At 42.7% G+C, this 26,501-nt stretch overlaps 1 protein-coding gene across 1 annotated transcript in view; it reads right to left on the reverse strand.

Moving 5' to 3' along the window:
• DTX1 (deltex E3 ubiquitin ligase 1) overlaps nucleotides 1–26,501 on the reverse strand; it is a 115,026-nt gene that overhangs the window by 58,280 nt on the left and 30,245 nt on the right. The window contains exon 3 of the mRNA XM_040351931.1: nucleotides 6,454–7,144. Coding sequence (XP_040207865.1) covers nucleotides 6,454–7,144 — 691 coding nt within the window. The remainder of the gene's footprint in view (nucleotides 1–6,453; nucleotides 7,145–26,501) is intronic.

Here is a 26,501-nt window from a genome sequence, read left to right on the forward strand (position 1 = left end):
TTTTCGGGTGAACCCCCGCTTTAACAAAAGCAGTGTGGGAGTTTACCTTTAACAAAAATAGGGAGATTTACCATTTTACTATGCTCATAAAGAGAGAGCAGACACGCCAGGCACAGCAGTGATGGCAATGCTTCCATTAACGTGAATTCGATTTTTTTGTTGTTTTTATGTTGGAAGGAGAAAAGTGTGAACATGATGTGCTAAATCCCAAAGCAGATTTCAGTTGACATAAGTGAGGGTTGTATGAGGTTGCAAGACTAGAGATCCTTTGTATATTTTACTTTATTTAAAAACTAAGCCCTGGTTTACACTGGTGGTGAGGCTTTGAAATCGCGCTACTTCAGTGCGATTTTAAAGCCGCAGATCAGTGCGATTTGCACTGCAGATTTCATTTCGGCTTCATTTAACAGAAGTCTATGCAAGTCACAATAAAAGCGGAAAAAAGTAGTGAAGAAACCTTTTTCATAATTGCTGCGAAACGGCAATGGGGTGCCACTTGTCATGTGATTTGGAACTGTCAATTCGCAAGACAAGGCTTCTATAGTCTGCCTCTCATTTTTCCATTTGACATCTTCCCTACAGTGCAGTCTTTTTATTATGATGAGCAAGGCAAACCTACAGACCCGACTAACAAGGACAACAGGGATTTCAGGAACAAGACCCCATTCTCAACCATGCTTGATATTTCTCTCCCAATATTAGCCAAAAAAGTAATATGTGTTTGCAGTCATTCGTTACAATGTGTCCCATTACAGGACCTTTACCTGTCACTTTGCACCACGATTCAGAAATGTCGTCCTTTGCCTTGCAATACCCTTGGATGTTTATCATCTCGACCGACTGGCTTTCTTTATTTTGTGACTTGTTTCCCAGTGTATACAAGTGATTAATTTTTCATTCTAATGTAGGTGACCCCTTTTTCTACAGAATCTTCCAACAGAAACAAGATTAATTATTTGCAAGTCTACTAAGGAAATGTCCTATTTGGCCTTCAGTTTTGCAACTCCTAATTTCTTAAAGTGTATGCAAACCCTAACAATTAACTTATCTTTTTTGGCCTCTTTTGCTGTGTTAAATATACCATTAAAAGTGTTTTGTTCTTGAACAAATTTCTCTTAGATTTAACAAAACCATATAATATAAGGTCAAACCTAAACACTTTCAAATTGTTTGCAATCAGGCAGGCCCTGCCACTACATACTGTAGGTGAAGGTAAATCTAAATTAAACAAAAAAAATAGCATAATCTGTAGCCAGCTTAATGCATCATGGATGGAGTATAAAGGGTACAAGGATGATGGAGGGCAGACGATGAACAAGATACAACTGTTGTGCTTCCTTGGAGATTGACCAGCGCTTTAGCAAATTTTCATAAGAGCCCAAAGTTCCCAATCTTCCAAGGATAACTTGCCATAAATGTGTGGCAGTGTTGAATTGTAAGTCTGTTAACTTGCTTCACATTTCACTGGCAAGTTGTACATTTAAAACAAAGATACGACACAGAAATTTTGAAATTACGCTGGCGTATCAATAGATACGCCGGCGTACTTTCTTTGTGGATCTACCCCGCTGTGTCTTTTTTTTTTTCCTGTGTCCAGCCCAGATAGCAAGCAATTGTTCTGCAAGTTTGAAAATGACTTGCTAAGCTATTGCTAGATTTGCCAGGCTTCACAAGTTTGTTGCACAATTGCAGCAAGTCCCCATTGCATGACTCCAGATCCACTTTTTTTTGCACAGCACTTGAAGAACAAGTTCTAGTTGACACTTTTCCATTTGTAGCAAATTTGCCTGGCAAGTCTCTAGCAAGAGCAAAGTTGCAGTGGTGAGTCTACAGCAAGAGCTCCTGCAGGTCTACAATCAGCCACAATCAGCCACAGTGACCCCTGTGGTGGGATGACTATTGCACAACATTACTGAACCACAAATTGTAGCAGACTTGCAGAATGTTTGCAAAAAAAAGTGGATCTGGAGTCATGCAATGCGGACTTGCTGCAATTGTGCAACAAACTTGTGAAGCCTGGCAAATCTAGCAATAGCTTAGCAAGTCATTTTCAAACTTGCAGAACAATTGCTTGCTATCTGGGCTGGACACAGGAAAAAAAACAGACACAGCGGGGTAGATCCACAAAGAAAGTACGCCGGCGTATCTATTGATACGCCGGCGTAATTTCAAAATTGCTGCGTCGTATCTTTGTTTTGAATCCTCAAAACAAGATACAACGGCATCTGGGTTAGATCCAACAGGCGTACGTCTTCGGATCTTAGATGCAATTTTTCGGCGTCCGCTAGGTTCCCATCGTAATCCGCGTTGAGTATGCAAATGAGCTATTTCTGACGATCCACGAACGTACGACCTCATTTGGAGCAATGCACCCTGGGAGTTTTGACGGACAGGGCATGCGCAGTTCGTTCGGCGCGGGGACGCGCTTCATTTAAATGAAACACGCCCCCTACCCGCCCAATTTGAATTCCGCGCCCTTACGCAGCGAGAGATACACTACGCCGCCGTAACTTACGGCGCAAATTCTTTCAGGATTCAAAGAAAAGAAAGTTACAGCGGCGTAGCATATCTCACATACAATGCGCCCACGCAGATGCATGTGGATCTGCCCCGGCATGCACACACTACACAGAATCAGGGTAAATGCTATCACCTGCAGTTTTGAGCTGACTGGTCTTCTACGACTAGGCAACCATATACACACAAACACATGCATACACAAACACATACACACACAAACACATGCACACACAAACACATGCACACACATACACATGCATATCCCTGTTGCTGGCAATGAGATCTGACCCTGTCTTTAATCTGTAATTATAACCAATCAGCCAACCACTATAGAGAGAACATAACGTTACAATCACACAATGCAATCTCCCACAGATTAGCAACACATTTACAATCATGTTTACAGACACTGGTAATAAAATAGTATCTCTAGGAGACGTGAATTTTTTGTTTAGTACACAAAAGGCAAACTTATTATTATATTATTTGATATTCTAAAAATTTGTAACAGTGCATTGAAATATGTGCAGAGGTGGACATTACATGAAAGAAAACTATATACCGTACATAGATATTGACTATTTGCTACAAAATAAAGAGGGAGGAAAATAGATGATAGCTTTATCATTTGGGCAGTATTGTTTATCCTGTTGGTGGGAGCACACCAAGGGGTAAATCAGTAACTGCCTTGTTCAGAACACGCTCCAGGTGAAAAACACTGTTCACCTTTATACTCCTTAAAGCAGTATTAAACTCAAAACTAATATGTAATATATTGCAAATTACCGATCATTACATGCAATGGCTGCATTTGTTTTATTTTTTTCCACCTGTTTTTGTCTGGTGATCTAGCTAGTACATGCTAACACACCTTCTGTATTAGGCCAGCCATACACGGTTTGAATCTCGGCTGGTCGAGCAGGAACCAGTCGAGATTTGAAACCATTAATGGGCAGGCTGGGTACAACTTGGGTACAACCAGGATTCTGGATTCTCTTGCAAGCATCGCTAACAGCTGCAATGCCTGGCTTCCCCCACCAGGAGAAGACAATAGCCTGGCAGGAGGTATTCCCCCATCAACACTGTGTTAATGAGGGAATCAAGCAATTTTCTTTTCTTCAACCTGTGGTTAAAGGAAAGAAAATTGTTTAATGTATGGCCAGGTTAAAGGGGTTGTAAAGGTTCGTTTTTATTTTCTAAATAGGTTCCTTTAAGCTAGTGCATTGTTGGTTCACTTACCTTTTCCTTCCATTTCCCTTCTAAATATTTTTTTTCTTTGTCTGAATTTCTCACTTCCTGTGCCTCCTCAGTAAGCTTGCCCCCCATCATCTGGCTGGGGGTTAGTAAGCCATAACAGCTTACTGAGGAACAGGAAGTGAGAAATTCAGACAAATAAAACAAAGAAAAAAAACATTTAGAAGAGAAATGGAAGTAAAGGGTAAGTGAACCAACAATGCACTAGCTTAAAGGAACCTATTTAGAAAATAAAATACGAACCGTTACAACCCCTTTAAGGCTGGATTTACACTGTTCCCTGTGCCTGCAATTGGTGAGCACAAGTGTAGGTTTGATTGGGCTCCCAGAGTAACTCTTTGTCTCTCATACTAAACTGCAGCGCATAGATATATACAGGGAGTGCAGAATTATTAGGCAAGTTGTATTTTTGAGGATTAATTTTATTATTGAACAACAACCATGTTCTCAATGAACCCAAAAAACTCATTAATATCAAAGCTGAATATTTTTGGAAGTAGTTTTTAGTTTGTTTTTAGTTTTAGCTATTTTAGGGGGATATCTGTGTGTGCAGGTGACTATTACTGTGCATAATTATTAGGCAACTTAACAAAAAAAAAAAATATACCCATTTCAATTATTTATTTTTACCAGTGAAACCAATATAACATCTCAACATTCACAAATATACATTTCTGACATTCAAAAACAAAACAAAAACAAATCAGTGACCAATATAGCCACCTTTCTTTGCAAGGACACTCAAAAGCCTGCCATCCATGGATTCTGTCAGTGTTTTGATCTGTTCACCATCAACATTGCGTGCAGCAGCAACCACAGCCTCCCAGACACTGTTCAGAGAGGTGTACTGTTTTCCCTCCTTGTAAATCTCACATTTGATGATGGACCACAGGTTCTCAATCGGGTTCAGATCAGGTGAACAAGGAGGCCATGTCATTAGTTTTTCTTCTTTTATACCCTTTCTTGCCAGCCACCCTGTGGAGTACTTGGACGCGTGTGATGGAGCATTGTCCTGCATGAAAATCATGTTTTTCTTGAAGGATGCAGACTTCTTCCTGTACCACTGCTTGAAGAAGGTGTTTTCCAGAAACTGGCAGTAGGACTGGGAGTTGAGCTTGACTCCATCCTCAACCCGAAAAGGCCCCACAAGCTCATCTTTGATTATACCAGCCCAAACCAGTACTCCACCTCCACCTTGCTGGCGTCTGAGTCGGACTGGAGCTCTCTGCCCTTTACCAATCCAGCCACGGGCCCATCCATCTGGCCCATCAAGACTCACTCTCATTTCATCAGTCCATAAAACCTTAGAAAAATCAGTCTTGAGAAATTTCTAGGCCCAGTCTTGACGTTTCAGCTTGTGTGTCTTGTTCAGTGGTGGTCGTCTTTCAGCCTTTCTTACCTTGGCCATGTCTCTGAGTATTGCACACCTTGTGCTTTTGGGCACTCCAGTGATGTTGCAGCTCTGAAATATGGCCAAACTGGTGGCAAGTGGCATCTTGGCAGCTGCACGCTTGACTTTTCTCAGTTCATGGGCAGTTATTTTGCGCCTTGGTTTTTCCACACGCTTCTTGCGACCCTGTTGACTATTTTGAATGAAACGCTTGATTGTTCGATGATCACGCTTCAGAAGCTTTGCAATTTTAAGAGTGCTGCATCCCTCTGCAAGATATCTCACTATTTTTGACTTTTCTGAGCCTGTCAAGTCCTTCTTTTGACCCATTTTGCCAAAGGAAAGGAAGTTGACTAATAATTATGCACACCTGATATAGGGTGTTGATGTCATTAGACCACACCCCTTCTCATTACAGAGATGCACATCACCTAATATGCTTAATTGGTAGTAGGCTTTCGAGCCTATACAGCTTGGAGTAAGACAACATGCATAAAGAGGATGATGTGGTCAAAATACTCATTTGCCTAATAATTCTGCACTCCCTGTATGAACCAACCACATAGTGAGGAAAATGATTTCTACTTGACATGCATTTTCATGCATGAGTATTCAGGAGTTTTACTGCTTCCAAATGGTCAATTGTGAATAGGCATGTTCCTGACATGAATTACTACATTTAAAGACAATTTAAACAATGGGGTGGGGCAGTGGACAATGGTTAAAACCCATCAGGTTTTTTTTCCTATGTGGGAATATTGCCCTTCCCTTCCTGTATTATAACTGCAACAGGAAGCAAGGGAATTACCTCATAGAAGGGTAATAATGAAGGTTGGAAGGTTTCCCCTCCATTCCTGTTGTAGTAACAGCTTAAAATTTGGGATTTTCCATCACTTGAGTCCTGGTGGCAATAGTTGCTGAGATAAATAAAATAAAATTGACTGAAGGATCGATCAGGGAATGTGTGTTTTATGAAATATTGATCCTTTTGAAGCTAGAGAGAAGAAAGACTGGAACATTTTCCCAAGATGCATCTGGAAGAAGAAGGCTGTGAAGGCTGCTTGTGCCCCAATATTGATCTGATCCCATATTTTAGATCTAATAGTAACAATGTAAGATTTTTCTGCATAATTTGTTACATTTTTGGCTCTATTGTGAAGCCAACTATTGGAATGTGCATGGTAAATTTTAGACTTCTTCTTTAATGTAAAACTGAAAAACAAATATTACAGTCTACAAACCAATAACCACTAATAAAAATGAAAACATTGTCTATTGATTTGACTCACCCTGGAGGAATTGAAGCTCTACTATTTGTTCCACTTGTTCTTTGAACTCCTGGTCTGTTCAGGTTGTTCTGTCCTGGGTATGGGGCTGATCCGGGTACACTCTGACTTCGAGAAAATCCTGAGCCATTTCGGATTCCTCCAGCAGAACGACCACCTTCCCCTGTTCTGCCCCATCCGGCACCTCCACCACTGTATGTATTACTTTGCCTTATGCCAGGGGGGTGTACTGGAGGAGGAGGTGGAGGTGGCAAATTGGGTGGGGGTCCAGAGGTAACCTTTATCTTCTGGGAGGCTAGGATTGCATTGGAGGCAGCTCTAGTACTATTTACTAACAGACACTGTGGACAGGAGCAAGGTAACCCAGAGCCAGACCCAACCGGCCATGACTGAGACTTGGGTATGGATCCCATTGTAAGAGGGTATGCCAAATCCATGCGTCTTCTCAACCGCCGCTTCCGATGGGTCTGGCGGTTGACTTGACACATGCTTTGGAAATGCACTAAGTAACAGAAGCCAAGAGTCGTAAGATCCAGCCAAGGGTGCTGTTTCTCATAAGCATTCTGGATGGCAATGCAGATTTCTGTATCATAAGGAGTCCAGGATCCTGCATCATTTTCCCATTCCCATACTATACCCTTGCCGGGAGCAGATGATGGCTCAAAGAAACTGCGCCTTACTGGGCGAACAGTACCTGGCAAGAAAAAAAGAAATACGTTATTTAAACGATCCACACAACTTAAAAAAAATATTCCAACAACTATACTTGAACAAAAAGAAAATGATGTTCACTAGAGTTGATATAATGTACAAAAACAAATTTAATAAACATCCAAATCTTACAGCCTCCTACTCTGATATAAATGCCTATCACCATTTTAGAATTTAATTTATGAAAGAGTTTGGGGCATATTCATAAAGCAAGAAATCTAATAAGGCCGTGTACAGACGAGCAAACATGTACGATGAAACCGGTCCGCCGGACCGTTTTCACCGTACATGTCTGCCCGGGGATTTCTGTATGGTGGCTGTACTCCGCGGACCAGTTTCAGCAGACATGTTCGGTCGTGTGTACGGGGCCTTATTAGATTTACCAGTCACTTGAAGGCAATCTTCCTAGTACATGTGTTTTAAATAGCAGTGATATATTCACCAAGAGTGAATGTTTGGCAAAAGTCACATTCACTGCTTTAAAAATATGCCCCTTATTCTAAGCCATTTTAGTGAGACAAGGCCTTTTGACTTGGTAAGTATCAGTGATCAAAAAAAGTAAACCTCTAAGAAAAAGTACATGATGAGTAAGTTCTTACCAGCGTGACACTGTGACATTGCACCATGGCTGCAGAAGCGCATACAGGTACTGGCAATCTGTAAGATACTGACTCAAAATTTACAATAGCTGACAAATAAAACTTGGCTGCCAAATCTATTTTTGCTTATTAACTATTTTGAATGCTGCAGCATTGTGCTGCCAATTGAAAAGGGTACAGGATCCATACCTTGCAGAAAAGATGGTAGAATATGACCCCAAGGAAGGTATTAGCATAGGCCTCCCACCCCGCTCATTCACATAGGCCAGAGCCATTTGCCTACTTTTTTCACCACTGAGTTGCATGCAGGCACCCCATACAGTACAAAGTGAATGGGAGCACAATGGCTATATGAACTCACCTGGGCAGCTGAGTTTGACAGGCATGCAGGGACGAGTGCATGGACTTGGATGCACAGGCTGTGTACGCCTCCAAACTTGGCTGTGTTGGAGAGTCCATACAGCTGATACGCTCCCATTCACTTTCTATGGGCTGCCTGCATGCAGCTAACTGGTTAAAAAAGTGTACAAATGAATCACTGGACCTTAGGCTCCTACCTAGGCTGCCTTGTAAGGTTGTCTTAGAAGTCAATCAATGTGTAAACATGGATATATGTATACATTCATTACTAAGTGGTTTTATTGAAAGATACAGTATTATTTACACTGGGCCCATGTAACAGTACAAGCCCCCAACTGAAACAAACATCCTATTTTTTTCAAGCAATGACTCTAGACCAGTGGTGGTGAACTTAGCAAATATAGGGGATCTCGGGGGCGTGGCCGAGCCAGCAGCAGGGATGGACGCCTAACTGAAAAGCTCCTGCCACCTCAGACAGCCCAACGGTTTCAGCAGCGAATTTTGGCAGCATTTGTGAGTGGGAAGTATCCCACAAGGTAGCCATACCCACCCTACTTCCACTCCAGGCAACTTTCGGGGCAAAAAACATCACCCGGGACCGCCGGACACAGCGCTGCCGAATCCGGGGAGGCGCCATAGGAAAGACCGCAGCTTCGGCCTAGTCACGGAAGTCGCGGCCGTTTTGGCCCCCCGGCGGCGGCTCACAGCATCACTCCCGGCCTCACCGAGTGAGCTAACACTCTAACACCTCCTGGAAAAGGGACAGCGAGACCAGGGATCATCACTGAGGTGCAACACAGCCTATCCTGCAGACCAGAAAGACCTCAGGTACCTCACGCTCGGCGGCCATATTGATCCCCTCACAGAAGGCCTCCCTCACTCACCACTGTCCCTCCTTATTCCCCATTGCTCCAAAACCCTCAGAGGTGATAACCAGAGGGACAGGGGACTTTGCTTTCATACATTCGGCCCGGTGTTGAGCTGTTTGAGAGGCCACAACCTTTATATATACTTTTTATGCACCCTTGGCCTGGCAACCATATTGGTCCACCCTGAAGCTGCCTGTTTAACCCCACAGTGGCTGATTGTCAGTCAGCTATCTGCCTCCACACTGTACACATCCCAGAGAAACATTATTATAAATCCCCCTGACCTCACAAAGGACTACTGTTGCTGAACCGTGACAATATTCTGTCTGACAGAACGGAGGACAATTGACTAGTTGGCTGTTTACAACTGATGACAGACACCTGCTCTTAGTGGGAACTGGATAGCATGGGCACTGCTTCCCGACGTTCTTCGGCATCTCGCTCCCGATCCCCGAGGGAAAATACAGAGCAACAGGGTCAAAACACAGCGGATCAGTTTCGCACCCCCCGTGGAAATATGGCGACGAACCGCCGAGGGTCCCCTCAAATTCAGACCCTGTCTCAATCTAGTCCCCAGTCACAAGCTGACATAGTGCTCATGACGCATGAATTAGACCCATCACATCCACCGATAAGAGACCAGGCCGGGACCGGCACCAACACTTTACCTCACCTTAGCATCCTGGATCTAAAGTCTGTGGCGGCTGACATAAAAGACACCCTTTCTGCAGCCATTGCAGAACTCCGTATTGATCTACGCTCCTTGTCTGATAGGGTCTCTCGCACCGAACAGACAATAGATGACCATGACATGGTTCTCCAGAAATCTACCAGGAAAATAGACGACCATACCCTTCAGCTGAGAGAAGTAAATCGTCATCTAGAGGACCTAGACAACAGAGGTCGCCGCCGGAACCTGCGTGTGAGGGGATTGCCTGAAGTAATTGAGGGAGACCAAGTCCAAAAGGAGATCGTCACCCTATTTAATTCCATTATAGGGAAACCCCCCCAGTCTAATATTGACTTCGAGAGAATACATCGGGCCCTCCGCCCCAAGGGGAGAGATACAGACCCCCCTAGGGATGTGATATGTTGCTTGCCCGACTTCAAGCTGAAAGAAGAGATACTGAGTCGGGCCAGAGGCCAAAAACTTAAATGCGAAGATGCTCCAGTTCAAATATACCAAGATCTCTCGGGAATTACACTACAACATAGACGTGACCTCAAACCTCTATTGGAAGCCCTGCAATCAAGAGAGATCAGGTATAAGTGGAAGTTTCCTTTTTGCCTTTCTGCCTCACACCAAGGTCGCAATGCGGCACTGAGAGTGCCAGAGGATCTACCCAGATTCTGTGAAACACTCGGACTACCACCAATCTCAGTGCCCAATTGGTACGCACCTTACCGTCGATCAGTAGGTAGATGGGGTAAACCGCCAGAGGTACCCATGGAAACCCAATCAGTAAGTTATCGCAGAAGAAGATCTTCCTCCAGTTCCAGATTCTCCCAGGGACCCACGGGAGCAGGAAGGGACCAATATCATTCAACTCCCCCGGTAACCCGGAGGGCCAGAAGGGACAATTGTGAGTGATCTCCTGACGTAATCTCATATTTACCCTCTTCGTCAATAACATTATTAATATTGCTTGTTGTTTAATTTGTGCCATCACCTATTAAGAGGAATGTTTCGCTTAAACCATTTTATTAGAGGAATATACAGCTACTGCAGGTTGACTCTCTATTTATAGCCATATTCTCTTAGTGAGGGAGTGTATAACTATTAGCTTTGCTGTACTAGGCTTCTCAATACGATTAAGGGGAAGTAACACTCTTGTTTTACTCAGATGAGTAATACGTACAAGGTAGAACCCATGCCCACACAGCGGGGGGGGGTACTTACCTCCCTCATTCCGAGAAGTGCTATAAGGGAAATACTTTAGGCCCTGACATAAATATAGGGAGATAGCTACTAAATATTCCTCTTTTCATTTTTTCATTTGTTTCTGATGTAACATTACATGGGCAATTCTCTATAGTCCCCCCTCCCCCAGGATACATTTGGCCTCACGGAGGCCTTTAAATAGTTATGAGGGCAGAGGCGAGGTCCCCAAAATATCATTATCAGAACCTGTAACCCACGCTACTTGTGGGACTAAATAACTCTCTAAGTTCAACTTTTGTCGTCTATGGTCTTGGCTATAACAAAATAGTATGCCAGCGTTACCTTAGTAAACAGACGCACAAAAATTCCAAGAATTGGAGTGACATGCAAAAAGGCATCTCAATTCTACACCAGAAATACTCATAGTGATCAATAGATCACAACAGGATTGTAGAAACTCTCGGGCTTGTCTCGTAGGGTTAGTACTTCATTTATCTCTCTTTCTTTGGCCCCGGTAGCAGGTTGATATGTCCCGGGCTGTTACTCTACTGTATCTTAATGTTGGCTAGTAGGAGGGCATTATTTGAATAATTTACAAAGTGATAAAGATTTAACATATTCTTGTTTAGGTTTTGTTTTGATTCTTAAGCATAGTGGACATTGATGCCAATACATACCTCAGGGTTGGATTCACACTGAGAGATTCAGCAGATTGTTTTACACCCTGCCAACATCCGGTTATGCACTAAAGGGTAGGGGCTCTTACAATCTGTTAAACACGCTCCTCAATTTTGTACTCTCTCGGTTTGACTCAAGTCTGGGGTGGCATGGACCCACTACATTGTTTATTTACAGTTCATTTTTGGATCTAAGATTTAAAGTTTACTTGAGGCGTTTCACTTCTGTTGTTTGGTTTTGGTCAACCCCAAAACAGTGGTGCACCGGGGCTTCTGACCCCCCTTGGAGTGGAAGACTTGGTGCACCCTGTACATCTCCGATTGTACTTTGTATATAGTAAGTGTGTGTGGATCTTATTCCTCCACTTAATCGGTACTTAAAAGTAATAGGGCATACGCCCTCATAGTTAATTTACACCCTGTATAGTTAATCTCTTTAGACGCAAGTTTTACCCTTATTTGTCCCAGATCTTCCCCAACCTACGTTTACCCCTTTTTCTTTAGGTTTCCCCCTCTACAAAGATGTGCCCCATCCCGCCCCCACCAACTGTTGCGATAAAGAAGGGACCTTTAGACCACATCAAACTTTATTCTTTAAACACACGAGGTTTAAATACCCCGGAGAAGCGTTCAAACCTACTCTATACCCTTAAAAAGGAGAAAGTACACATTGCATTGGTCCAAGAAACTCACTTCCGCTCAGACGGAATTCCAAAATTGACGGATAGAAGTTTCCCCATGGTCTTCCACGCATCTAATGATTTTGCGAAATCTAAAGGGGTGTCGATATTAGTTTCCAAACAATGCCCCCTTCAAATCACAGACATCCAAAGGGATCCCCAAGGTAGATTCATCTTTATCCGAGGTTCCCTACACAATTTGACATATACCATAGCCAATATCTATGCCCCAAATACGAAACAAGTATCTTTTCTCCGTACGGTCCTCTACCAACTAACAGCCTTTCAAAGGGGTACACTCATCCTTGGAGGAGATTTTAATGTCCCTTTAATGCCAACTCTCGACACATCAAATGGCTCTTCTTGCCTTAAATTCAGTGCCTTGAAGGCCATAAAATCAAGCTTGACTACACTATCCCTACACGACGCTTGGCGTACCTTACACCCAAACGAAAAAGACTTTACCTATTACTCACCTCTACACAAGAAATATTCGCGTATAGACTATTTTTTTCTTTCACAAAATGACCTTACCTCATTACTTGACGCTACTATTGAACCCATGTGGCTGTCGGATCACCATCCGATCACCATATCCCTGAAGACCCCCATTCACCGTCCCAAATCACAAATTTGGAGATTGGATGACTCCATTCTGTTGGATACCCAAAACAATTTGTGCATCTCTGAGGTTCTGTCAAATTACTTTGTTGAGAACTCGACAGCCGATACACCGGCACCATTAGTATGGGCTGCACACAAATGTGTGGTTCGGGGCACGCTCATCTCACTGACGGCCAAAAGGGCCAAGTTAAGAAAAGCACATATACAAGAACTCTCAGATAAGGTTAAGGCTTTGGAACACAGACACAAAAACACGCTAGATACAAACATTCATGAAGAATTGTTAAAAGCACGAGAAGAACTTTTGGGAGCAATCCGTAAAAAGCTTATACAGAAATACACCCTTACTAATAAGCTCTTTTACGAACACAGCAATAAATCAGGTAAACTACTAGCAGCCGCTATCCAAAAGAAGAAAGCTTCTTACACCATTGACAACATTACATCACCCTCCGGGGATCCCATATCGACCACCACTGGTATTTCCGAACAGTTTGTACGTTACTTTTCCGGCCTCTATAACCTACATACAGAAACAGGTTTATCCCCCAAAACTGACAGAAAAACCTTAATCGAAAAATTCCTAAATAAGCATTGCCCCTCTTACTCCTCCCATGAGGATATATCTAACCTTGGTGACCCCATCACCAGGGAGGAAACCATTCAAGCTTTAAACCAACTCAAACCTGGGAAAAGCCCAGGGCCGGATGGTCTGCCAGTCAGTTATTATAAGACCTTCTCTGACATACTGATCCCAAATTTCCTTACCACATACAACGAACTTCCTGACTCCCCTTACCAACCTAAAGACATCTTAGAGGCCCACATATCTTTAATCCCTAAACCGAACAAAGACACCACTCTAGTACGCAATTACCGCCCGATCTCATTATTAAATGTTGACGTTAAACTATACGCAAAAATATTAGCCAATCGTATACTCCCACTAATCACCAGACTTATTTCGACTGACCAAGTGGGGTTTGTCCCGGGAAGAGAAGCCAGGGACAACTCTACTAAAGCCCTCGATGTGCACCATTGGTTAACCTCTTCTAAAAAAGCTGGATTTTTTTTATCCCTGGATGCGGAGAAGGCATTCGATAGAGTGGCCTGGGATTACATGTCGGCAGTTTTATATAAAATGGGCATGCCACTTCGCCTTGTACGAATGATTCTAATGTTGTATTCGGATCCCACAGCTCGAGTTAGGGTTAATGGCCGCCTATCAAATGCCTTCCCCATAACCAATGGTACGCGTCAGGGTTGTCCCCTTTCCCCCCTTATTTTTATCCTTTCTATGGAACCCCTTCTCAGAAGGTTAAAAGAAAATTCTGCCATCAAAGGTGTCGAGGTCCGGGGAGAACAGTGTAAGATTGCCGCCTATGCGGATGACATTTTGATGTTTCTTTCGGACCCAATCACCACGATCCCCAACCTTCTTAAAGATTTTAAAATATTTAATAATCTATCTAACCTTCAAATTAATTTCGAGAAATCACTAGCATTGAACGTATCTCTCCCTTCCAAGGTGGTCGAACTATGTAAACTAAATTTTCCCTTTAAATGGGAATCTGAACATATTACATATTTGGGTATTAAAATCCCGAAAGATTTGAAAAACTTATACACCCTAAATTTCCCTCCAGCCATTCAGGCTATTAAAGCGGACCTGGCTGATTGGAACAAGGGAAGATTTTCATGGTTCGGTAGGGCAGCGATCCTTAAAATGAGTATCCTCCCACGGATTTTATACCTCTTCCAAGCAGTGCCGATTTCCTTGCCACAATCCTTTTTCGCAACATTTAAGAAACATTGCAGGTTATTCCTCTGGGCGGGCCAAACACCTAGATTAAATTGGAACAAACTAGTCCAACCAAAATGTAAGGGAGGTTTGGGTATACCAGACATCACCCTATACCATAAAGCCTGTCACCTCACGAGGCTTGTCGATTGGCATCTCCATGGTCAGAATAAGGATTGGATTAGAATAGAAAATGCATTCCTTAGCTATCCCTTATCCCACTTACCATGGCTGGAATACCACTCGATTCCTAAGGCTTGCCTAGAACATCCTTTAATTGGCCCCACACTTAAAATATTTAAAACCGCATGCAAAGCCCTCAAACTGGTCCCCTCCCCTGGACCTTTGACGCCTCTGTCCCAAAGTCCAGACTTTAAACCCGGTATCATTTTTAAACACGCGACGACAGACCCCGACCTCAAAACGCTCCGAGCCCATCAATTCTTTCGGAATGGTAATCTGCTTATGTACACAGATCTGAATTCAGTGCTCCCACACATTGATCTGACGGTCTTTAGATACCTACAACTTAAACATTTTTTTGGGTCTACCCATATGCGACCACGGTGGTGTAGAGATCTTTCCCCTTTGGAAAAGATTTGTGTGACCAAAGAACCCCAAAGACACTTGATTTCCAAAATGTATTCCCTGCTGGTCCCGGATGCGGCCCTTAGCTCTAACATACGCACGGCTTGGGATACTGATCTATCTCTTGCCCTTTCTGACGGGGATTGGGACCGCATCTGGGACTACACTCACAAGGGCTCCATAAACGTCTCAGCACAGGAGAACAGATACAAACTTTGTACCAGATGGTACCGGACACCCGAAAAACTCCATAAAATTTACCCAGCGGTTTCTCCAGATTGCTGGAGATGTGACGGGAAGAAAGGCTCTTTATTACACATCTGGTGGGAATGTCCCTCGTTGGCTCAATTTTGGAAGGAGATACACGATAGTATAGTACAGATCACTACCATGCAGATCGCCTTCTCTCCAGCGCAATTCCTATTGCATCACACTCCTATACCAAAATCACAGTACCGGAATTCATTAACGCTCCATCTTGTGAATGCAGCAACCCAATGCATTCCCTTGCACTGGAAATCTAAAATCCCCCCAACGCTAGAAGAATGGCATTCACGGGTCAACAAAATAGAGGAGAAGGAACGGCTGATACACCAAGCTAAGGACATACATGAGAAATATAGAATTACTTGGGACAGTTGGCTACATTACAAAGAATCCCTGAGGTCAGGCACTACACCTACTTAGTCATCCATCTACTCTTCATTATTCTATCCCAGGCCCTGCACTTCCTTTTCCTCTCCGACCCATGCTTTACCCCCCTTTTCACCGTTTAGGGTAAAAGTTCCTAAAGATATAGGATGAGTATAGATTCCCCCGGGTTTTACAAGAGAATCCTTAGGGGGGGGGGGTTAGATCGTATTGGTTTAAAACTCTGGACGACTACCCTGGGCCATGTTATAGACCCGACTTATTTTCTCCCTCCTATCGTCTCTCATAGAATGCTCCCTTTACGGGACGTGTGGGGTGGAGTGTACCCTTTTAGTATCTTCCCCTCCCCCCCCCCCCCTTTTTTTTTTTTTTTTTTTTTTTTATATATATATATATATATACACTTGAATGTTTTCTCTAAAGAGCTGTATGGGTGCTCAATAAATTTAGCCTCAACTTTTTGTCTATGTTTAGACTGTTTATGATTTGGCTGTTCATAACATAACATGGTCTATGTTGTAATTCACATAATCCTGATTTGCTTTTTCTCCATCGAAAATTTATTGCAATGTACTTGTATTACATTTCTGTATTGCTAAAATATTCAATAAAATATTTTGGAAAAAAAAAAAATATAGGGGATCTCAAGTGTTCAACCCGAAATGTCCAGAGGGCCACACAATAGTTTTGTTTTCAAAACTTGTGTTGCATTAAAGATTGGGAAAACGCATGTGCACCAAAGTAGAAGTGTAATGGAGAGGCAGGGGTAGATCCACGTACATCGGCGCATTAATCCGCCGGGCGTAGCGTATCTAAGATACACTATGCCGCCGTAGCTTATCTTTTTTTTTTCAAATCCTCAAAGAATTTGCGCCGTAAGTTACGGCGGCGTAGTGTATCTTTGGCGGCGTAATGGCGCGGCATTAAAATCTCTGTGATGGGGGCGTGTTTTATGTAAATACGTTGTGACCCCACGTAAACAACGTTTTTTTTAACTGCGCATGCGCCGTCCGTGGGGATATCCTAGTGCGCATGCTCGAAATGAAACCGGAACAAGCCAATGTTTAAGACGGTGACGTCATTCTACGCAAATCCCTATTCGCGAACGACTTACGCAAACAACGTAAAAAATTCAAAATGCGAGGTGGGTACGACGGCCATACTTAACATTGAGTACGCCTCATAATAGCAGGTTTAACTATACGCCGGAAAAAGCCGAACGCAAACGACGTAAAAAAAATTCGCCGGTCGGACGTACGTTCGTGGATCGCCATAACTAGCTAATTTGCATACTCAACGTGGAATTCGACGGAAACGCCAACTAGCGCCTGCCGAAAAATTGCACCTAAGATCCGACGGCGTACGAAGACGTACGCCTGTCGGATCCATCCAAAATGCCGTTGTATCTTGTTTTGTAGATACAAAACAAAGATACGACGCGCAAAATTTGAAATTACGCAGCGTATCAAGAGATGCGCCGGCGTAATTCTTCTGTGGATCTGCCCCGCAGTGTTTAAAAGGTAAATAACTTTATTGCCTTTCTTTATTTTCCTTCAAATAATTTTTATTGCCTTTTCTTCTAACTTAATTGTCCCATAAATGTACACATATAGGGCCAGATTCACAAATGAGATACGACGGCATTTCTCCTGATACGCCGTCGTATCTCTGTTTCTATCTATGCGACTGATTCATAGAATCAGTTACGCATAGATATCCCTAAGATTCGACAGGTGTAATAGTTTTACACTGTCGGATCTTAGGATGCAGTACCGCGGCCGCCGCTGGGGGGAGTTCGCGTCGTAAACCAGCGTCGGGTATGCAAATTAGGAGTTACGGCCGATCCACGACGGTTTTTCGCGTTCGCTACGTCGTCCGTAGTCAAGTTTCCCGTTGCAAAGTTAGTCGTTTTTTTTGGTGCCCTAACTTTAGTCAGAAAGTGTATTGCTGTCTAAAGTATGGCCGTCGTTCCCACGTCAAAATTCAAAATTTAACGTAGTTTGCGTAAGCCGCCCAGGAATACGGAAGTACGCTACGTGCGTCGCCGTTCAAAAAAATGATGTCACGGCGCGCAAAGCACGGCGGGAGTTAGGAAACGGAGCATACACAGTAGGTCCGGCGCGGGAGCGCGCCTAATTTAAATGGCACACGCCCATTTGAATTGGCCCGCCTTGCGCCGGAGGCCGCGGGCGTAGTTTTCATCGCAAGTGCTAGGTGAATCAGGCACTTGCGTTGAAAAATTGCGGTGGTGTAACTTATCTAGGATACGTTACGCCGCCGCGATTCTACGTGAATCTGGCCCATAGTTTTTGGTCACAGCAAAAACAAATTTTCCATCCTCATCCTGCCCATTTAAAGTGTTTGAACAAAAAAAAAAAGTGTAGTACATCTCTGCAATACATGCACATTTCCCCATGTTTTGTCTCTTTAAAAACACTGCAAAAACAGAAATATACACGTTGGTCCACCAGAAAACCAGTGAGGTTCTATTTTCTTGTTTGAGCTGACAACCCAGTGCTTCTGCTACATTGAAACCTCAAGCAGTGTTGTCAGCCCTCCCCAGTTCTCTTTTACTGAACTACAGAACACCTCAACAGATCAACAGGGGATTCTCTTTTACTTGCGGTATTTTTAAATGGATAAAACAACAAAAGTACCGTGTTGTGATGTAGCTATATACCGTGCCTTGAAAAAGTATTCATGACATTATCCACATTTTGTCATGTTACAACCAAAAGCATAAATGTATTTTATTGGGATTTTATTTGATAGACCAACACAAAGTGGCACATAATTGTGAAGTGGAAGGAAAATGATAAATGATTTTCAACATTCTTTTTACAAATAAATATCTGAAAAGTGTGATGTGCATTTGTATTCAGCCCCCTTAACTCTGATACCCATGACTAAAATCTAGTGGAACCAATTGCCTTCAGAAGTCACCCAATTAGTAAATAGAGTCTCTGTGTGCAATTTTATCTCAGTATAGTAGATACCGCTGTTCTGTGACGCTCCCAGAGGTTTGTTAGAGAACTTTAGTGAACAAATAGCATCATGAAGGCCAAGGAACACACCAGATAAAGTTGTAGAGAAGTTTAAAGCAGGGTTAGGTTATAAAAAAATATCCCAAGCTTTGAACATCTCACAGAGCACTGTTCAATCCATCATCCGAAATTAGAAAGAGTATGCCACAACTGCAAACCTACCAAGACATGGCCATCCACCTAAACTGACAGGCAGGGCAATGACAGCATTAATCAGAGAAGCAGCCAAGAGGCCCATGGTAACTCTGGAGGAGCTGCAGAGATCCACAGCTCAGGTGGTAGAATCTGTCCACAGGACAACTATTAGTTATGCACTCCACAAATCTGGCCTCTAGAGTGGCAAGAAGAAAGCCATTGATGAAAGAAAGTCATAAGAAGTCCCATTTGCAGTTTGCGAGAAGCCATGTGAGGGACACAGCAAACATGTGGAAGAAGGTTCTCCGGTCAGATGAAACCAAAATTAAACTTTTTGGCCTAAAAGCAAAACGCTATGTGTGGCAGAAAACTAACATTGCACATCCCCCTGAACACACCATCCCCACAGTGAAACATGGTGGTGGCAGCATCAAGTTGGGGAGATGCTTTTCTAGATCAGGGACAGGGAAGCTGGTCTGAGTTGATGGGAAAATGAATGGAGCCAAATACAGGGCAATCTTAGAAGAAAACCTGTGATGCCCCATACACACGAGCGGTTTTCCCGCCGGAAAAAAAAACCATGGTTTTCCCAACGGAATTCCTCTCAAGCCTGCCTTACATACACACGGTCACAAAAAAGTCCGGTGAACTTTTGACTGGCAAGAATGCGGTGACGTAAAAGACTACGACAAGCCAACAAAATTAAGTTCTATGCTTCCGAGCATGCGTCGAATTGTTTCTGAGCATGCGCTGTTTTTTTCCCATCGGAAAAGCATACAGACGAACGGTTTTCCCCCTAGGATTTTTTCCTGATGGGAAAGAAGAGATCCTGCTATGTTTTTTTTTCCGGCAGTTTTCCCCTCTGAAAAAATGCGATGGAGCATACACTCGGTCGAGATTCCTGACGAAAAGCTCTCATCGCAGTTTTTCTGACAGAAGAACCGGTCGCTTGTATGGGGCATTGAGACTTGAGACAGGGGGGGGGGGGGTCACCTTCCAGCAGGACAACGACCCTAAACATACAGCCAGAGCTACAATGGAATGGTTTAGATCATGTGTTAGAATGGACCAGTCAAAGTACAGACCTAAATTCAATTGAGAATCTGTGGCAAAATTGCTGCTCGCAGATGCTCTCCATCTCATCTGACAGAGCTTGAGCTATTTTGCACAGAAGAATTGGCAAAAATGTCACTCTCTAGATGTGCAAAGCTGGTAGAGACATCCCCAAAAAGACTTACAGCTGTAATTGCAGAGAAAGGTGGTTCTACAAAGGGGGGCTGAATACAAATGCACACCCCAATTTTCACATATTTATTTGTAAATCATTTTGAAAACCATTTATAATTTTCCTTCCACTTCACAAATATGTGCCACTTTGTGTTGGTCTATCACATAAAATCCCAATAAAATACATTACATTTTTGGTTGTAAACATGACAAAATGGGGAAAATGTCAAGGGGTATGAATACGTTTTCAAGGCACTGTACTGCATACATGGGCGTCCGCTCCATAGGGCAAGGGGGGTAATTTTCCCCCCCTGGAATCGCCAGGGAGAGCCAGGAGCAGGGCCGAACTGGCCCTGGGGCCGCTTTAAGCAGTGACTGCAGCGCTCCCCTTCCTTCTGTCTGCCGGCGCTCGTATCGTATGTCATGAAGCTGGGTCTGTGTGCAAGGTCCGGCCCCCTAGTTCGGCTCGTCTTATAGTATTTTAGTGTTCCGCCTATCACACGAGCCGAACTAGGGGGAGGGCGGGACCTTGCACACAGACCCAGCTCCGTGACATACGATACGAGCGCCAGAGGACAGAGGGAGGGGATCACCGTTTGATATTGTTTACCAGGCCTGTGCTTTGTATGTTCCAACATCTGTTGCCACAGGTAACACTAGACTATTTTCTGATGTGTTTTTAGCAAGTCTGGAAAGGCAGAGCAAACACAACACAGAGTTGTAGCCTACGGCATCGTTTCTAGTTGTCCCTTATTTAGAGTGCCTGTCCCTCTTCTGGAATCAAATCCATTTGTCCCTCATTCCAAAAGGTTCCTCTTTTAGACCTTAAATAAATATCCTGTCAATATAGTGTAGTGTTTCAGTCAAGGGAAAGGGGTGCTGTGTAATGTAAAGGGGCACAGTGGTGCAGGGTGCTGTGTAATGTAAAGGGGCACAGTGGTGCAGGGTGCTGTGTAATGTAAAGGGGTCCAGAGCTGTGGGGTGCTGTCTAATGTAAAGGGGCACAATGGTGCAGGGTGCTGTGTAATGTAAAGGGGTCCAGTGATGCAGGGTGCTGTGTAATGTAAAGGGGTCCAGTGGTGCAGGGTGCTGTGTAATGTAAAGAGGTCCATTGATGCACGGTGCTGTGTAATGTAAAGGGGGCCAGTGATGCAGGGTGCTGTGTAATGTAAAGGGGTCCAGTGGTGCAGGGTGCTGTGTAATGTAAAGGGGTCCAGAGCTGTGGGGTGCTGTCTAATGTAAAGGGGCACAATGGTGCAGGGTGCTGTGTAATGTAAAGGGGTCCAGTGATGCAGGGTGCTATGTAATGTAAAGGGGTCCAGTGGTGCAGGGTGCTGTGTAATGTAAAGAGGTCCAGTGATGCACGGTGCTGTGTAATGTAAAGTGGGCCAGTGATGCAGGGTGCTGTGTAATTTGAAGGGGGCCAGAACGGTGGGATGCTGTGTAATGTAAAGGGGTCCAGAGCTGTGGGGTACTGTGTAATGTAAAGGGGTCCAGAGCTGTGAGGTGCTGTGTAATGTAAAGGAGTCCAGAGGTGCAGTTGTGGAGAGGGGGTTTACAGTAGTGACAAAGAGATATTGAAAGATGCAGGGGGCACAGTGGGGTGTTTTTACATTTTAACGTGGGGGCGCTTTTAACCACCGCTAGCAGTCGAAGAAAGGGTAAAATGCGACTGTGTATCGCCGCTGCCGAAGCGCCCCCTCTGAAAAAATTTCAGCGGACGCCCATGACTACATATACTGCATATGCTTTTTAATTTCACCCTGATATACAGTTTAATGCTGGGCAGTTGGTTGTGACAGTTTTTTGTATATCAATATTGGGCATCCTGTCAGAAAATTATGTTTAAAACATTAGTTCTTAACCACCAGGCTTCAGCCAGCTGCAGTTCTTCTAACCAAACACAGTGCCACCTACCTCCCATGGTGCCCCTAACCTCCCATAATTGCCCATAGTGCCCCACATTCAAACTGTCTATGGCCATCTTTAGATCCACCAACAATTATGTAGTCTTAGAGGCTGTCCGACCAGATAAAAATTTGTTTTGAATTGTTTAGCTAGGGCTTCTACTATATCGTCTTGGTAAATCTGTAGGAAAAGGGTACATAGAGACTTCATATTGAGATTACAAGGTGTAAGGCCAGCTTTCTTTTAGGGATATACAATTTTCAGGCAGCTTTATGTTCCAAATTGTATATCGACCCAATCAAGTCAACCTACTATGAATACTTTTTTTTTTCTCAGTTTCCATGGAAACGTGTAATATTGGATTTACAATCCAAAGCTGTGTGTATGGCTGGAATAAGTGGCAAGGGTGGGTTACCATCCAATCTTCTATTCACCTTTGTGGAGGTGACCTGACACCTGAATAGTAGATGTGATAAGGAGCATGTACAAGGATCTTATCATTACTTCCTGAGGAATCACATTCCCCGCTGCGTGTATCATGTGCATCATTAATCAGTTTTAGAACATAAATCTTTATTAGTTAAATAGATCAAATACAAGTATTGTAACATTCAAAACCTAAATAGGTCAGGCTTTTATAACGCATTAGTCTTTAGCAGTGGTTCAGTTAATTTTTTATCCTAAAACTCAAAATATTTAAGCTTGAGTAGCTGCCAATGTACTGTCTACAAATGTGATGTGTGTGTATTGCACATCCCCCTGGCCCATATTTCCATTTTTGTTTTGTTTTTAGGAGAATCAAACCCTACTACACACATCAAGTTTTGATGGCTTTCCTGCTGATATACTGTATTTACTGCTGGATTTAGGCTACTTTCACACTGCTCCGGTGCAAAATTGCGACAAAAACGCATATGCATTTTTACCACGTTTTTGCTGTGTTTCCAGTGCGTTTTGCACCTGCGAAAAAAGGACACGTGACTCAAAAAAGGCACCAAAACATGCACGTTTTTAATGCGGCTTCCATTCATTTCAATGGGGAAGTGCATTTTGGTGTTTCTTTTACCCCACCAAAAATGCAGCCAACAGGACTCTGTAAAATGCAACGGGAGTGCAACTGAACAGTTACATAGTTACAGTATCTCACAAAAGTGTGTATACCCCTCACATTTGTGTAAATATTTTATTATATCTTTTCATGTGATAACACTGAAGAAATTACACTTTGCCACAATGTAAAGTAGCGAGTGTACAGCTTGTATAACAGTGTAAATTTGCTGTCCCCTCAAAATAACTCAACACAGCCAATAATGTCTAAACCGCTGGTAAAAAAAAAAAAGTGAGTATACCCCTATCTGAAAATGTCCAAATCAGCTCCAATTAGCCATTTTCCCTCCCTGGTGTCATGTGACTTGTTAGTGTTACAGGGTCTCAGGTGTGAATGAGGAGCAGGTGTGTTAAATTTGGTGTTATCCCTCTCACTCTCTCATACTGGTCACTGGAAGTTCAACATGACACCTCATGCCAAAGAACTCTCTGTGGATCTGAAAAAGAAATGTTTTGCTCTACATAAAGATGGCTTAGGCTATAAGAAGATTGCCAAGACCCTGAAACTGAGCTGCAGCATAGTGGCCAGGACCATACAGCAGTTAACCAGGACTGGTTCCACTCAGAACAGGCCTTGCCATGGTCGACCAATGAAGTTGAGTGCAGGTTCTTAACATCATATCCAGAGGTTGGCTTTGGGTAATAGATGTATGAGTGCTGCCAGCATTGCTGCAGAGGTTGAAGGGGTGGGGGGGTCAGCCTGTCAGTGCTCAGACCATACGCTGCACGCTGCATCAAATTGGTCTGCATGGCTGTCGTCCCGGAAGGAAGCCTCCTTTAAAGATGATGCACAAGAAAACCCACAAACAGTTTTCTCATGACAAGCAGACTAAGGACATGGATTACTGGAACCATGAGACCAAGATAAACTTATTTGGTACAGATGGTGTCAAGCATGTGTGATGGCAACCAGATGAGCAGTACAAAGACAAGTGTGTCTTGCCTACAGTCAAGCATGGTGGTGGGAGTGTCATGGTCTGGGGCTGCATGAGTGCTGCTGGCACTGGGGAGCTACAGTTCATTGAGGGAACCATGAATGCCAACATGTACTGTGACATAACATGATCCCCTCCCTTCGGAGACTGGGCCACAGGGCAGTATTCCAACATGATAACGACCCCATACACACCTCCAAGATGACCACTGCCTTGCTAAAGAAGCTGAGGGTAAAGGTGATGGACTGGCCAAGCATGTCTCCAGACCTAAACCCTATTGAGCATCTGTGGGGCATCCTCAAATGAAAGGTAGAGGAGTGCAAGGTCTCTAACATCCACCAGCTCTATGATGTCGTCATGGAGGAGTGGAAGAGGACTCCAGTGGCAACCTGTAAAGCTCTGGTGACCTCCATGCCCAAGAGGGTTAAGGCAGTGCTGGAAAATAATGGTGGCCACCCAAAATATTGACACTTTGGGCCCAATTTGGACATTTTCACTTAGGGGTGTACTCACTTTTGTTGCCAGCAGTTTACACATTAATGGCTGTGTGTTGAGTTATTTTGAGGGGACAGAAAATGTACACTGGTATACAAGCTGTACACTCACTACTTTACATTGTAGCAAAGTGTCATTTCTTCAGGGTTGTCACATGAAAAGATATGATAAAATAATTACAAAAATGTGAGGGGTGTACTCACTTTTGTGAGATACTGTACATAGTTAGTCCGGGTAAAAATAGACATAAGTCCATCTAGTTCAACCAATAGGAGAAATTAAATATATACACAATCCTATACCCACAGTTGATCCAAAGGATGGCAAAAAAAAACAATAAAGCATGATCCAATTTGCTCCAGCAGGGGAAAAAAATACCTTCCTGATCCCCCAATTTGACAGACATCTGTCCAGGTTCATGCACAGATGTCCATTTAAATCGTCGACAAAAGTAGTACAGGAACTACTTTTGGGAATCGGTGTGGCGCCGATTCGGACAGTGCCATTGCCGGCAATAGTTGCTGATTTGGCATGTGATTTGACATGTCATGTCAAATCGCATTCCAAATTAGCCCAATGTGAAAATGGACTAAAGAGAATAACACAACACCAAGTTCACTATATGGACCCCTTATGTATTTGTACACGTTGATCGTATCCCCCCTTATTCTCCTCTTCTCAAGAGAGAATAGATTCCGTTCAGCTAAGAGTTCTATAGGATTAAATGGTTATGCATTTTTCTTCTGCTTTTGTTTAACGCAAATATGGGAGAAGAATTCATCAGTGTGAAAACAGCCTTAGGAATGGTGGGAAGTGATCAGTTAAAAAAATTGATAGATAAATAGATTCGACTATGATAGATAGATAGATAGATAGATAGATAGATAGATAGATAGATAGATTAGATAGACAGATAGATAGGATAGATAGATAGATAGATAGATAGATAGATAGATAGATAGATAGATAGATAGATAGATAGATAGATAGATAGATTAGACTATGATAGATTGATAGATAGCTATATTAGACTATGATAGATAGATAGATAGATAGATAGATAGATAGATAGATAGATAGATAGATAGATAGATAGATAGATAAATTAGTATATGTTAGATAGATAGATACATTCGATTATGATAGATCAATAGATAGATAGATAAGATAGATAAATTAGATAGATAATCCTTATCTGAATAGTGATCTATTCAACAACTTTATGAATTACAGAAAAAGAGAAAGACTTGCTAACAGAAGGACTAATCTAAAACGATAGATAGCTAGCTACATAGCTAGATATATAAAGAGATAGATAAATAAATAATAGATAGATAGACAATTATAATAAATAAGTATATAGATAAATTGATCATAATAGATAGATAATTTAATTCTAATAAATAGATAGCTAATTTAATAATAATAGATATATTAGATAAACAGATCATTTGATTCTAATAAATAGATAGATAACTAGATTATGATAGATAGATAGATAGATAGATAGATAGATAGATAGATAGATAGATAGATAGATAGATAGATAACTAGATTATGATAGATAGATAGATAGATAGATAGATAGATAGATAGATAGATAGACAGATATATACATTTGTATATGTTAGATAGATAAATAGATAGACAGATAGACAGACAGACAGATATATAGACAGACAGACAGATATATAGATAGATAGATAGATAGATAGATAGATAGATAGATAATCGATAGATAGATAGATAGATAGATAG

Source organism: Rana temporaria, chromosome 1 (assembly GCF_905171775.1).
Source record: "Rana temporaria chromosome 1, aRanTem1.1, whole genome shotgun sequence".
Classification (NCBI taxonomy): Eukaryota; Metazoa; Chordata; class Amphibia; order Anura; family Ranidae; genus Rana; species Rana temporaria.